The sequence below is a fragment of the Periplaneta americana genome, chromosome 15 (assembly GCF_040183065.1).
Source record: "Periplaneta americana isolate PAMFEO1 chromosome 15, P.americana_PAMFEO1_priV1, whole genome shotgun sequence".
NCBI lineage: Eukaryota > Metazoa > Arthropoda > Insecta > Blattodea > Blattidae > Periplaneta > Periplaneta americana.
Window position 1 is genome coordinate 67,974,175 of NC_091131.1, and position 16,514 is coordinate 67,990,688.

General features: G+C 34.7%; 1 protein-coding gene across 1 annotated transcript in view; it reads right to left on the reverse strand.

The window, feature by feature from the left end:
* LOC138715093 (G-protein coupled receptor Mth2-like) overlaps positions 1–16,514 on the reverse strand; it is an 88,983-nt gene that overhangs the window by 25,242 nt on the left and 47,227 nt on the right. The window contains exon 2 of the mRNA XM_069847608.1: positions 10,771–10,849. Within this exon, the coding sequence (XP_069703709.1) occupies positions 10,771–10,849 (79 nt within the window). The remainder of the gene's footprint in view (positions 1–10,770; positions 10,850–16,514) is intronic.

Below are 16,514 nucleotides of genomic sequence, written 5' to 3' on the forward strand. Positions count from 1 at the left end.
GGAAGTGGCGAAGATGAGTGGGTTCCAGTCGCCTGATAAAGTTACCTGATATTTATCCACAGGAGTGAGAGAAAAACCTCGAAAAAACCTCACCCAGGCAACTCGTCCTGACCGGAAATCGAACCCGGGACCGCTGGGTTCGGAGTTAGATTCGCTAATCTCTCAGCCACAACGGTGGACAACATTGGGAATTATTTTCGTATGCTGTATGCTTTAGGGTATATATAGGGCACTGGTGGTGACCAACTCGCGCTCTTTGAGTATGAGCACTCTTCATGAGCAGTAGGCCTATGCGAGAGCACATCTTCCGTTATGCCAATGTTTGCAATGCTAACGTTGCTCTTTTTTTTGCCCGTGAGTGCACGTGTGTGCACACAGTGCCTCGTAAGAGCAGCTGAATTGGTCAGCACTGCTACAGGATAATGCCCATAGAGCGTTTCAGTCCGTTATGTCAATGCTTGCAATGCTAACGTTGCTTTTTTTTCTGCTCGTGTGTGCACACAGTGCTCGTAAGAACAGCTGAGTTGGTCAGCACTGCTATAGGATATCGCCCATAGAACGTTTCCGTCTGACACCAATATACAGTTGTGAACATTACACATAGAAATGAATTGGCTGGTTATCGCCACACGGCATCACAGAAGTTCTTACATCTTATCTTTAAACTATCTTTGTTATTGATATGAAATAAAGAGTAGAGTAAGGTGAAATGGAGAATGAGAATGTTTGTGAAATGAAATTTGTAACGTTAAGGAAAACGAGAGTGTCCCGAGAAAACCCTCATCCTCCTGTCTTTTCCACCACAATTATCACATCATTCAACACCGGAGATAAAATCAAAGTTCACGAATGATAAGCCCGTTTTCTGACACTTAAGAGTCACTACTTGACTTATAAGCTCGTAACGACTCGGTGATATTTAATTTCTGTTGTTACTATGGACAGCCATTAAATTCTTAACCGCACTGATTCAGCAACATATCTGTAAAAAATGCGACGAGAAGGAAGTATGAAATCATTTCCAGCAAGCAAGAGTGATGAGTGAGACGATATCATGTTTCACTTCCGAGGAGACAGCGCCTGATATGAATCAATGCTGTCGTCCACACTACTCGACCTGATTGATAGATTCGCAGACTAGAAGCGGCGCTTATCAACTTAATAGGCGTATGTCACGTGTATCTTCTTAGAAACAGCAATTACCGAATTACAAAATCATGTAAAATTGTAATCAGTCGTCACATATTTTCAGTTACTATGAAATATGATGAAAAACATTTAGATGGTTAATGTTGAAAGAAGTTAAGAAACTTTAAAAAAATGTATGTATTTACTTGATTTATTCTTAGAAAGCAGGATGGAATATTCAGATTGTCAATTTCTATAATTTATATTTCTATAATTTCTATAATTTTCATAATTTAGCCCTCCAATTAATTTTTCAAATTCTACTAAAATTGATATTAATTATTATTTCATTACAGATAATTTACATTAAACACAGGATGTCTATAGTAATCCATACAGTTGCTAACTATGCAGTTGTCACATTTTAAACGACGTGAGTACTTTTAAATATCCAATCCGATTACAATTTACATTTGATATTCCCATTTCTATTATATTTTTTATACATTTCAGATATATTCACCACTCATTGGACTGAACAAGAGTTCCACATATTATGAAGTTTAATTACTAAATGGTTTTAACATTTTTAACATTATTTAAGTTTACTACCTGTAATATTACATTTTAATAATGGAGATGGCTTGTACATCATTAATTCAAATAGTACTCACCACCAATAGCTACGTATATGACATTGAGATATTGTATAACTCTGCCTGAGGATGCCTGAATAGGCGAAAACGTTCGCAATTTTGTAATTCATGTATATAAACTTAATGACTATAAAATAAGTCATTATTTTACATTGATTTGTCATCGACTGAGTAATAAAATATTATATTGTATTCATTTATTGATTTATTCTGTTCTATTCATTTATTCGTTTATTTATTTATTCTGGTGGAGTTAAGGGGAGTAGGTAGTGTTGCCTGTGCGATTAAAAAATTTCAGTACCAAAGTTTAGTTAAATATTTCTAAACTTTTAGTGTTCAGAATGAAATAAAAATTTCCATGCTTATACAATCAGTCACTCTGAATTCATTGGTATAAAAGACAACTAATTAGTTTCGTATCAAAGTACAAAAGAAAAAAGGAAAGGCAAAGGCCCTAACTGATAACCTGTTTTCCCACTTTGCTAAGTGTACCTCATTCTTCAGGTGCACATTACTTGTTACAATCTTCACTCATATACCTTGTATTTTTTTAAGTTATATAGTAAGTATATTGTAAATTCTAAAGCAAAATTTCGTTAAATATTTCACCCCTAGTGAAAAAAAAATATTGAACTTTGTTTAACATTTTATTGCAATTTTTTTTCCAATGCATATACTTTATATATTTTTCCTTGTGCTATGTGTGTGATATTCTTAAACCCGCAGGTCTACTGTAGAACACAGGCTACAGAAAACACTATAAATATCTCATGTAAATTGATTCAGTAGTTTCAGAGAAAAATGCACCTAAGTTTGAAAAATGTTAACTTATGGAAAACTGCATTTAAAATAAAGAATGTAGCCAATGTATTACATGCACCGCCAAATTTAAAGGGGGCATTTAAAGGGCTTATCTGCAGAAATACCTCCCACAATATTTATATTGTTTTAAAGAGCAAATTTGTACTTTAAAAACACAAAATAAAAAATCGGATTTTGACCCCTCATCACTACCTAGTTCTCTTAAGGCCATCAGGCCTGTCATCCATACCATCAGGAATGCAATAAAACTACAAGAAAAAGTGTAGATCATCATCGTGCAAATTAATTAACGTGTGACAAAATGAAAATATAAAAAGCAACTGCTCATACAAGTAGAAATTCAAAATAGTACAAATCAGACTAATATATTAAGGAATGATACAACAAATACAGATACAAAATAACAGTACTCAGCTTCAGTGTAATTAATAAAAAGAAAATGGGTTGTTCTAGTATCTTCCACAAGGGCAAAAGAAAGGGTTATTCTAACATAATGCTAAAGATGAAAACATTGTCAACATAAATCTAGAAACTTCTCAGTAACGGATTTCGTAACGGAATAAAACATACTTTGGTGGTTACCGAAGGATCCAACATGTCAGATGTGACCAAAACTAGATACTTAAGTTGTCAGCAACATTAACTATAAGTAGGGCAAAATCATGTGACGAGAATGAGATTTGGATGATATCCCAAATTGTTTACTGGGCATATAACTGAGAAAATATCAAATAAGCGTCAGAGAGGACAATTCTAAACATTTGCTTTGAGGACGGACGGTGCACTGAAAGCCCTTTACCAACTGAACGCAAGAGTCTTCGACTTCCAGAACAGTTTCAGGAAACATTCAGTCTCCTATAGATTGAATAATTGCTGTAATCTGACAACACTTATTTGTTAGTGGCATCTGTAAAGGCCAATTCACACGGGGATAGTTTACAGGAGTTAAGAGTTTGAAGCAACTCGACTTTCCCCGTGTGATATGGTCGGGCAGTCAAGTTGTGACTTGGCGGTCAAGCAGAATTTGAGTTGACGACTAGTCAACTTTTGTATCCACTTTCCCATCACGTGGTCAACTTGACTCCACCACTTTCTTCGTGTGAATGCTAACTTGTAGCAACTTGCAAGCAGATATTGTGGATGGTGTGCGTATATGGTTTGTTTAAATTAATAGCTAATTAATTTAGGTATCGAATTTCAGATTAATTTAACTTTCAAACCCCATATTTTAACAATTACTAATTCTGCTTACAAATCACTTGGATTTGTAATTCGAAATTATTCAAGCAACCACCCATTTTTAGGTTAGGCCTACACCTGGTTAGATGCAAGTGGAATATGCTACTACAAGTATAATTATTTGAAATTCTCGTTGCAAAAGCAACGTTCATTCTATGGAATACAGAATAAATTCCTTAGGTTCCTATATTATAAGATATTCAAAATACCTTGTCCATTCCAGTTTCCAACTAGATTATTGAGATGAATTTTTGGTTTCCATACGCTCAATGGCACAAAAACGACTTACTCGATGATATTTCTCAGAAAAATAGGAATGAAAATAATACTGATTCCGTCTAAATACTCAAACTAATTCCATTTTATATCCCTCCAAATATATATAGAAGAAATTTGGTGTTTAATATCTCTAGATCGAGACAGATATCGAAACTTTTTTCTTGTTTTGGCCCTGAAACTTATTACCGATATTGATTTATTAAATTTCTGATTTTTGAATCATAAGTAACATCTCTTTCATGTTTTCATTTCTTTTATTTCTATTGCTATATTAGTACCCATTTTATAACTGCTGTCTATGTGAATGATTATCAATAATTATAAATTACATTTACGTGAAGAAAGTGCTTTGATGGGCATCTAGTCTGTGTAGGTACATACTTTCCTGTAAGTCATAAACAATAAATAAAAATAAATACATAGACCCTATTTTTAGAATTGCATGAGATGTACGAACTTCCGTGGTATACACGGCACGAGAAAACTTCAATAATAATAAACATTCAAATTAAACAAGAGGCAAGTATTTTAGAAACTTGTTACGAAACTTAAGGAACAAGGAGTCCAAAACATTAATGTAGAAGTGGTTCGCAAAAAAGTAAAAAAAAAATATCTTAGAACAGTGTACCTTTAAGCATACAACATTCAGCGCGCGTTTTTTACGTGTGGAACTCAAGTTTAGTGTCTCCTTGTGATCGCAAATATAGCGTCAAGTTTAGAGGCTTCAAGCACTTGACTCTGTAAGCTATCCCCGTGTGAATCAGGCTTATGCAAGCGACATTATCTTGTTTATATATTCTTAGTCAATCATGGTTATAGTTTCTTTCTATTCAAGGCAGACCAAGGTTCGAGTCGAGTTATGACACTTCAAGTTGAGTCAGTGAAGCGTCGTCTCATTTTCTCACAAAGCTTCACACTAGGCCTGAGGCACGTTCCTCTTTTTGTATACAGCTGATGTGTCCGATAAAAACTCACAGCGATGCAGCTGTGTCGAGAACAGCACACGATAATCATTGCAATGTGCAAGTTTGCATATCTCTACGCGGAGACTTTTGTGTGTCTTTATAAATTTAATAAAATCCAATTTTAAAATATTTCACAGAATAATTTTCTTCGTAAGTGTTAGCGGAATACTATATTATTAGTACATTATGCAACGAGCCTATAATAGTAGTAATTAAGACGCAAGTATGTTTGTTTATGAAACGAGAGCAAGCGAGTTTCATAATTTTCTTACGAGCGTCTTAATTACCATTATAGGCAAGTTTCATACGACTTTTTATGCTCGACCATATTTCTAACTTGAAATTATTCATAAATATTCATGTTATGGTTATCTAAGTGAGGAGCGGAACTGACCTTCTAAATTGTGAGATGTGCGCTGACGCGAAAGTATTGATTTTTTCCGAGGAACGAATGTCATTGACCTTGATATAATCTAGAGAATAACATGAACATTAATCTTGATATAACCCGGAAATTGATTTAGAATTGAAAAACGAGATGACAAATTGAATTTATTTGAATATTATTTACAATTAACGCTAATTATTATAGTAACAGAACATAACCTTTTGCGACAGTATTGGATTTCCAGCCTCCGTGACGTTTCGCTAGTTGTCTTTCGATTGCATATCCGAGAATAATCGATACTTGCGGTTTTATAATGCTACAATGGTGATTTCTCATTGGCTGAACAACTGAAATATAATGAATAGGTGTTCTTTAATGAGGTGCATTAAAGGGCTACTACCAGGTGTATAATTAGGCCTACTACATTTCGGCATGGTCGAGCATAAAAATTATTATGAATCAAGTTACCGAGATTCTGGTAATTTTTTGCAGAGTTTTCAAATACTGAAATGATAGAAGTTTCAAAATTCGGTGTAATTGGAGAATAATTTCTTACTATTTATTTACATAAAGAGTAAAATTGACAGCAATAACTCATTACTGTTATTGAATTTATAACTGAATGACTCTGTTCAGGGCTCTAAATGGACGTTTTCATGTACCGGAACGCTCTGTTATTTTCGTATACACGGTGCTGTTGACGACAAGGACGCCGCCTGAATTAATGATCAGTGATATGACGCTAAATATTATTATCAAATATTTATATACTCATCAATTAACATAAAAAATTCGGGTCCACACATGTGTAGTAACGGTTAGCGCGTCTGGCCACGAAACTAGGTGGGCCGGGTTCGAATCCCAGTGGGGAAAATTTACCTGCTTGAGGTTTTTCCGGGGTTTTCCCTTAATAATGAGACAATTCTGGGTAACTATCGGTGTTGGATCCCGGACTCATTTCACCGGCATTATCACCTTCATCTCGTTCAGACGCTAAATAACTTGAGATGTTGATACAGCGTCGTAAAATAACCTACTAAGAAAAAAAAATCGGACATATGTCTTCGGAAATTTTAATGCCTTTGTCATATTTACAGAGACGAAAACCACGAAAGGTAGTCACTTCATTCAGCCTAAAAAAATATATTGAATAATATGTTCACATCTTTAATTATTACTTCGACGGGTATATTGTTACTAGCAAAAGACAATGATTTTCGTCCCTGCACTTAAGGCTGGAATCTTTGTTCTGCAAAGTCTTTGAAATGGACACTCAAGTCGCAGTTCAAAGAAAAATAAATCCGTCTCGCTGCCTAGCAGTGGCCTATGATATATGATCACTATCATTATATGGAGTGATAAAGTGTTGTCCTTTTCATTTCATTAACGCCGCGCTATTATTTAGAACCTCACAGAATCAAATGTATGAAAGACACACCGTAGGAGTATTATAAATTAGCGAGAGTTTATACGAATGGTGTAATACGAGTACGATAAAATAGTGCCCACAGAACTGTGGTCAGTATTTTTACCAATTTAATTCACTCTTAATTTAAAACTGTATTGAAATAGCTATCATACATATTCGTATTATAATTACCGGTAATGCCAAATTAAAATCCTACTTAAAGATTAATTTTTTTGTTCCTATAGAATTATCTGTTATGGTTATTATTGGTTACTAATGGAGAAAAATTCGCTTCGACGCCGGGGATCGAACCAGGGATCCCCAGTTCTACGCACTGGGCGCTCTAACCACTAGGTTACGCCGGGGCTCAACCTACAGCACCGGATCGAATCTTTCTCCTTTGGCACTTTCTCTTAATGGCCTTAATCCATGTTCGACATATAATATTGACACATATATAGCTGCAGTATATTATAAAAGTCATCATTCATCACACAAGGAGCGCACTCATTTGAGTGACTTAGTGGCCGGGACTCTACAATATACATATATATATATATATATATATATATATATATATATATATATATATATATATATATATATATATATATATACTGTTGGGCGAATAATCTACGTAAAGATTAATTTTTTGCTCGTGCAGAATTATCTGATATAGTTACTGTAATCAGTAATTCTGTAGGAACAAAAAATTAATCTTTACATAGATTATTCGCCCAACAGTGCATAATTATATACTGTGGAGTTCCGGCCACCAAGTCATTCAAATGAATGCCCTCCTTGTGAAATAAATAAAATAAATAAATAAATAAATAAAAAATAAGTAAATAAGTAAATAAGTAACTAAGTAACTAAGTAAGTAAGTAAGTAAATAAATAAATAAATAAATAAATAACTAAATAAATAACTAAATAAATAAATATAAATAAATAAATAAACATACGAGGGTTGTAAATAAATTAATAGCAACATAGACAGTACGAGTCGGCCTGGGTAGCGTATTCGGTACAGCACTGGCCTTCTGTGCTCTAGGTTGCGGGTTCGATCCTGGCCCAGGTCGATGGCATTTAAGTGTGCTTAAATGCGACAGGCTAATGTCAGTAGATTTACTGGCATGTAAAAGAACTCCTGCGGGACAAAATTCCGGCATACCAGCGACGCTGATATAACCTTGGCAGTTGCGAGTGTCGTTAAATAAACCATAGTTTAAATTTTTAGACAGTACGAACATATTATTGAACCTACATGGAAAATATATTTACATCCCTTCAGTATAATCACCAGCGTGGAAGGGGATGCCCAGTCCCTTGGCCTGCACGTTCCCCTGACCTCACCCCTCCTGACTTTTTCCTATAGGGTACTTGAAGGCTATTGTGTACACAACACCAGTAGAAACAGTAAATGACCTTACTGAGCTAGTCTTTACAGTGTTCGATACCATAAAGGGGGAGCGTGGAATCTTCCAGAGAATAAGACGTTCGTCGTTGCACTCTATGTAACGAAGTTGGCATTCGTTACTTTGAACATTTATTGTAAATGTGAAAATCAATAAAGTTCTTCAAATTATTCTGATGTTTTGTTTAGCCTACCGAATGCGTAGAAAGTTCGCCATCACAAGAACAAGAAAAGCAACATCTCATAGTGCTGTAGATACTACAATTTTCATTTCCGGTCATGGGTTTCTGGTGAAAAATCTTCACCATATCACCCTCTACATTCCCCCAAATTTTGAAAAAGTCATACAGTTACATCCTGTAGGCTATACTAGCTTTTGAAGTTCCTACAGATAAAAATCACTTGCAGTTAGGTTGAGGAACAAAGACTGCCACACATTTCTACTGATAGTAGTTAACTCTCTCCGATAACTTGTCAGTATCTCTTTGGGTGAATAAGTGACATTTTCACTAATATTTAATAAAATATTGTATTAATATTGGCTTGTCGATTCACCGATACCGCACTGTCTCAGAAACCAGCATATGAGAACGCGTCCACTGATAGACAAAGGTGCCGTTTTATGACCGAGAGATAATTTTCTCACCCAGTATAAGTAAATTTATGGTATCAAATGTATGATTTTCAGTGCGTATCTTGCAAGCCACGTAAGAAATCTCACTTGTTGCACTTTCATACAAAAATGTATCAAATTCACAGTTCGACGGATGATTATATTAAGTATCTCATGTAATACAGACGATGTATATAACCCTGACATACTTGCAGTCTAGATAACCGAGAATAATTCGCACGTTATGGGCGCTCATGCAACATTGTAAGTAAAGTAAAATGATAAAGCTGCCTCCGGTGGCCATTTCCTTCCGTTTATTTGACCGTAAGGTCAGTTGATACGACTTATTGCTACTAATTAAATCCTGAGATATTATTCTCGGAACTTATTTGATAGAATTTACGGTTGTAGAAATCCTCTCTGAAAATCCACTCATTGTTCTTCCATTACTGTCTTAAACGTAAAATCTCCGCCTTTCGTCTATACAATGCTTAACAATGGCAAGATAGACAGAGAACCATAATTCAACTTCACACGAAATTTTCTTGTAATATTTTTTGTTGGTATAGCAATCATGTGAGCTAATCATTCTTTATTACTCGAAACACATCGCATTATTTCAACCCGATGGCCAAGTTCATTTCCCTGTAAGCAAAAGTGCATTTACTTTTCTAAAAGATAACAATCTATTTTGTGCGCTATTTGGCTGTTATGAGTATTCATGTGTTATTGCTAACTAGTGGGAAGGAACGAGCAAAGGATCCAGTTCTTAAAAATTAGAAGAGGAGGATGTAAAAAGTTGAGAGGAAAAATAAAATTCGAAAGAAGAAGTAGAAGTAGAAGTAGAAGTAGAAGTAGAAGTAGAAGTAGAAGTAGTAGTAGTAGTAGTAGTAGTAGTAGTAGTAGTAGTAGTAGTAGTAGTAGTAGTAGTAGTAGTAGTAGTAGTAGTAATCTCAGAGAACCTCTCAGAAGTAGCCTATTCTACATGAAAACATTGTGACTGTATCAACTTACACAGATCCTGACATTTTTCTGCCCACATTTTGTAATTCATCTCTCAACGAAACATGTCTGGAAAATTTATATAACAAATGCCGTGGCATATAAGTGTATATTTTTTTAAATTTAAATTTATGTACCGTAGATTTTACATGAAAACAGTTTTGTGTATATCGGCTTTTAAATAACTTTTACCAATTTGCTATAAATTATTTCATAGGGGATACATTTTATACCTGCATCTATTAACAGGACTTCTACAATTTGTTACGAAATGACGCAAATGTTTATTTGTAATGGAAAGTTAAACAATATTGAAAAAAAATGCATTTTGCTAATAAGCATCAACATTGAACGCAGATATTTAAAATTTATGACTGTTTTGCAGAATCAACATATTAAGTTAGTTCCATAACTATTGAATAACAAATCATGCAGATTTTATGGAGTAGCCATAAAAATTCAGGTACAACCCATATTGTTATACGTAATATGCCACTCGATTAATATTTAGTTGACTTGAAGTAGTGATATACAGTCTTAGAAAAAAGTTTTATAGCACAGATACTTTATAAGGCTGTACGCTATGTACAGTTTCAGAAAAAAATGGTCCAAGTCTTGTGGGATTCCACATGTATGTAGGCAAAATATTTCGCACGGCTGTCCACAAGTAGTTTATGTACAGGCGCTCTTGTTTGCTGCACATGCGCAATGCATTGTATGTGTAACTTGATAGAAATAGCTGGGCCATTTTTTTCTGGAACTGTACATGGAAAATAAAGGCGGGGGCTCATTTAATTTAAATTTCGCCACTATATGAATGCACAATTTCATCAATATAATCGATGTAAACTTACCTGAAAGTCCACCAAATATCGAAGCACATAACATTCAACCAGAAGAAATTGGCGTGAAAAGCGAAGAAGATGATAAAAGCTGCAACAAACAAGAGAGGATATTATAAGATTTTCGATATAATTTGAATCTAAAATAAAATGTTAAATAATAATCTAAATTTACAATACTGTTTGATAACTTATTTAAGTGTGTTTATATTATAAATGTAGTACGCTTTCTACTACTTCATTAGACTATTATTATTGTTAAACTAACCTAATACAGATTATTAAAAATAAGTTTTAAAAAAGCTAAATGTAATATTCATTTTAAAGTCGTCGTCACCATCGTCAATATTCAACAACAGACATATTGTCTCTTTTTGTTCTCACCCTTCTGAAGATTTTGAAACAAAACTGCCTTTAGATATTCAAAAGTAGCGAGGCATTCTTGTAATGTCGTTAGCATAACATTAGATCAGCGTTTAATATAATAAAGATAAGCACAAGTCAAGGGATATACAACTAGTTCTTAAAAAAGAGAGGTAAATTTATATTTTGTAGAGAATTGAAACTGGGTCAGCAGGATTTGTAACCGGAGATAATATGACCTTACCATAACGGAGAACATAAGATACCGATACTATGTAGGCAAGAAACGGAAAGGCCAAGAATAATCTCAGGACAATCGATCCTTAGGTTCGAAACCGGAGACTTCGATTTTATTAATGCAAATTTCCGTTTGGATTTAACATTTCTGACTTGAGTATACTTTTACATTGAAAATGGGCTATTCAGGTGCCATCTGAATTTTATACAAGATACTGTAAAATATTAGGTTCTCTCACAAAAAATATCTTTCTTTATATTTATATGTTCGGCTTTAATTAAGGATTGAAAGGTAGCAATGATTTTCATCTCTAATGTCGAAAACAATATTTATTTTGTCGAGTAAGAAATTACTATACCAAAGTTTGATATAATGCAGTATTTCCTCGGCATTACTGGACACAGTGTTATAGAAGACCTGTTGCGACTTGAAACATTTCTGAAGTGAAAGGGAAACATGTAGTGAATTGAGATAGTTCCAGTTTGTCAAGAATTTAGATACTAACATCAAAAAACTTATCATGCTTCTAACGTTTCTATGTATGGTTTTGGAGGAAAATCCATCAGGAAATACTCTTACTTCGACCATTGGAAGATACAATACACTGCCACAAAAATACCTTCAGCAATATATACATACATACATACATACATACATTACATACATTACATACATTACATACATTACATACATACATGGTATGGAATACCTTTCTTTGCGTGATAAATACAAGAAGTAAAAGAGAAACATTCTACTTAAAAATCTGACTCAAGTAGACATTGTATTCTTTCTCGACATATGTATAATGTTGATATGTTTCAATATCCTTTCCTGCAGCAATCACTCCGCTACATTCTAGAAATATAGAAATGACTGACACCGCGAGATGTGGAAGAATAATAATTACTGTTCAAATATCCGGAAAGTCCCAGTAGTCATTAAAGCAAAAATGTAAAGTGTTCTTGAAGAGAATTGTGGGTTTTAATGTGATGTGTCATATACGAAATGCACTGTAAGATTCACAAAGCTGTGTTTGCACACTTGCTGATACAGTAAGGGGTACTGTATAAATACATATATCAGGTTTTCTCCAGTTACTTCTTGTGATGTAGAAGGAACATTTTTAGGGTACAATTTTTTTTTTCAGAATATAGAAGAGCATCTCTTTTGATAAACTGAAAATGTACATTATTATTATTATTATGAATTGTAACAAGGCTAGATACATATAATTATGTATTGTGTTTGTCATTATTATACGTATGGGCAGGAAATTTAAATGGAATATTACGAAGATTCTAATTGTCAAATGTTTTCTTTATACAATATTATTACTTGTCTATTTTGTTTCTTATTCTAAGGCACACAGACAAGTTTGCTTACCACCCGACTATACACGTTTGTTTTACTGGTTTGTTCACGGTGAGAGCTGCGTTACTACTGTTCATTCGGGTGGATCCAAGCACACACAACTAAACAGTTTTGTTACGAATTTCTTACCTCTGACCTTGGTACATAGTAAGAGCTTAATTTCTGAACAACAATTTCATCTCCAAACAGATTAAGGATGGGAGAGAATTCTAGGGCATGTTTACACTGAAAGCTGTTGACAGCTGCCCGAAACGTTACCTCTCTGAATTTGTTTTTCTAGTCGTTTTGGAGATAAGATACCAAGATCGCTTCTGAAGCATTAAATATCATGAATTACCTATTTTATCACAAAAAAGCCACAGCGTATAAAAAAGCCATCTGCTGTGTACTGATTACTCTTGTACGAGAAATGATATCATGTCATCCACTGACAATTAATAACTCCATTAAGTTTATCTACTGTTAGCTGGTACTTGTCACAGGTGTCTGAATTGTGGAAAGTTCCCCTCGTCACTGTGTGGATAGTGGTCAAGCAGATGTTTGTACGACTTTTATTTATATTTTCAAAATCGTTTACTTGATTAGAACTAGTTATGTATTTTAGGTAGGTTATAGACATCATGTTTCTTTATCGCGCCCGCTGTGCGCACGACACGGCATCGTGGACTGCAGTTGATCGATAGTTAACAGCACCTTTAGGAAAGTAACGGCACGGTGAATGTGCGGTACGGCAGGTGGTAGACATGTGTAACCATTTTTTACACCACCACCACCACCACCACCACCACCACCACCACCACCACAGGTTGTCCTACTGCTGCCAAATTCGCTATCCTGTGCGACCCCCCCATTCCCCCGATTTTAATTTAAAGTGGTACTTTATAGATTATGTCAATTTTTAGCCTTTCCTCTTTAAAAATTTTCTAGGTTTCTTTAGTGGAACAGTGGCATATACAGTGAAACCTACCAGCTTGGAGCTCATATAGCTTCTCATCGGAAGTTTCAGCCAAATCCCCTCGCGAGGACGAGCGTTCGCGTACCTTTTAGTTAGTTTTCCCTCCTTCGCATCATCATTATCAACTAAAGAATTAAAAAAATATATTTTATTTAACGACGCTCGCAACTGCCGAGGTTATATCACCGTCGCTGGTGTGCCGAAATTTTGTTCCGCAGGAGTTCTTTTACATGCCAGTAAATCTACTGACATAAGCCTGTCGCATTTAAGCACACTTAAATGCCATCGACCTGGGCCGGGATAGAATCCACAACCTCGGGCACAGAAGGTCAGCACTATACCAACTGCGCCACCCAGGCCGACTATTAACTGAATAACATCTATATTATGTTAGTAGAAATAAGATGTAACAATTGTATGCGTGCTTAGGAAAACGTATAGCCATTATATCCGTGAATTAAATGCATTCCATGTGATAAATGTCTAATGGGAATCCATCGAACTGCTAGTCGGATACAGGAAAGAGCTTGAAGCCAGTTACTGCAGTTTCTATGGATACTTTTGCCACACTGGCTGACCACCACCGATACGTTTCGCAGAACTATAAGTTGTTATCTTGCTCACATTTTCTGAAACTGATTCATACGTAAAACGTCGTTCACAACTTTTATCGCAATAACATTTTCTGTGGTGCTGAAGCTTCCGCCGGAGGCTGCGGAAAAAATTGTCCATGACAGCACTGGAATGGCGTTTGAGAACAGACGTTCCTCTATACATCAACATTAATAATACAAATAGTACAAGTTTTATCATTATACCTTTTATCTGGGTATTAATCCAATATAGGCCTAGTCATTTTTCAGTTACACAGTATAAGATCTATATATATATATATATAATTTGAACTGGTAATGGAAATTACGGGAAAACGGCTGAACGGATTTTAATAAATGACCCCTCATTTTGAAGCTTGGAACCCAAAGTTTTTCGGAAAAATAATAGTTTCCAGTGAAATGTCAATTTTCCTACATCATTTTCCTTTTTTCCAAAATCCATCTTTCGTCAGTTTTGAGAACTAATTAATTGCATTCACGGCCGACTTGATGTTCACTTCGCTTTTTTGTAAAGGAGAAGCAAAGAGTTTGTAATACTTTACAAACTCTTTGAGGAGAAGCGAAGCGAGCGTCAAGTCGGCCGAGTTGCATTTCAGAATAAAACAAAACACATACTGCAGTCAACAATATTACACGAAGGCCATGATCTGCAAGAATGCTAACATATTTAGAGTTCAAATTAAATTGGTTATTAAAAACTTAACTTACTAAAAATAATTTACAGGTTCGATTCTGTGGTGTGTAATTTTCTGGGTACAGCTGTGTATTGGATATTAAAAACTACAAAACTTGAGGTGGTTTGATGACATTATTAGGTCTACTATTAGAAATGAAATATTATTGTAGTTAATGCCATGATGTGACTATTTTTCATTAATTATACATATTAATGGTATATTGATGATATGAAAGTGAAACGGTTTGGGGTTATATAAGTAGATGTAGAGAATAACTTAAATTAGATTTTGATTTATATATTTTACTGAGTGGCGGCTATATAGTATATGTCACTGAAAGCTATAAAACTTACGTAAGATAATAATATTATTAAAAATCAAATATTTTTATAATTATTAATCAAGTGAGGTTGGGTCTTTTTCATATATTTAATGGCTGTGTGGTGTAGATATTTATATGCGTGGTTCTCTTCAGTATTGGCTCGAGAGGGAGTATCTTTCATTATTATGGAAGCAAATAACTTTCCGAATGTCTGGTATTCTTCATTGAAAATAAATCTTAAAAATGTTTATTTGATCGTCTAATGAACTTAGTTTGCAGCATTTGCTGCACAAGCCACTAGTAATGCTATAATTATCAATGGTGAGTAGATACCGAAGTTAATTGCTATTGTTTGTGAACAATGCTTATTAACAATTTTACAATATAAAATATTATAAACTTCTACAGTATAATACGAGTTTAATGAAAAAAGAAAATGATATCAATTTCGGTACTTGTTATTCTCTGTAACATGATAGGCATACATAGAAGTATAACATCGAAAATTAGATCTGAGCTAAATACCGCACAGAGGGAAAGACGCATCTTCTCTTTCGCCGGCCGCTACAAAGGAGACGCTGTCGCCTTGATCTACTGCGCATACCAATATTTGGCTCAGATCTTACAAAACACGTGCAGAGAGGAAGGTACGTCCTCCCTTTCTCCGGCCGCTACAGAGAAGATGTTATCAACACGAACTACTGCGCAAATCAATATTTGACTTAACTCCTACCTTACCAACTGTAAAGTTTAGGACTACCGAAAAGAGCGACAAAGGAAAATTCGACAAAGATCGTGACTTGAAAAAACATTGACAGGCTGAGCTATTAATGATCCAAGGTTTCTGTCATTTTGTTATGGTTTTCTTGTTCTGGTAATTCTGTATTGTTAATATACGATTTATTGAACTCAAAATAAGGAAAAGATACAAATTGTCGTTATAAACGAGATTTCATCTATTACCACACACATGAAATTGAAAATGTTGATGAACATCGCAATAGTAAATTTAAAAGTTCATTTGTAAAAAATTAACAAACATATTCTCATTACCAAGGGAGATAACACGTAATTTTTAAATGAACATAGAAAAATGCGCACAAACATGAAATGTTAGCCAAGTTAACCTTACGACATGGACGCACTCTAATGTCGCATGAGTTGCGTGTTTCCACGTAGAACCACGTATGTCCTCTTCCTCGCTAGGTATGGAGTT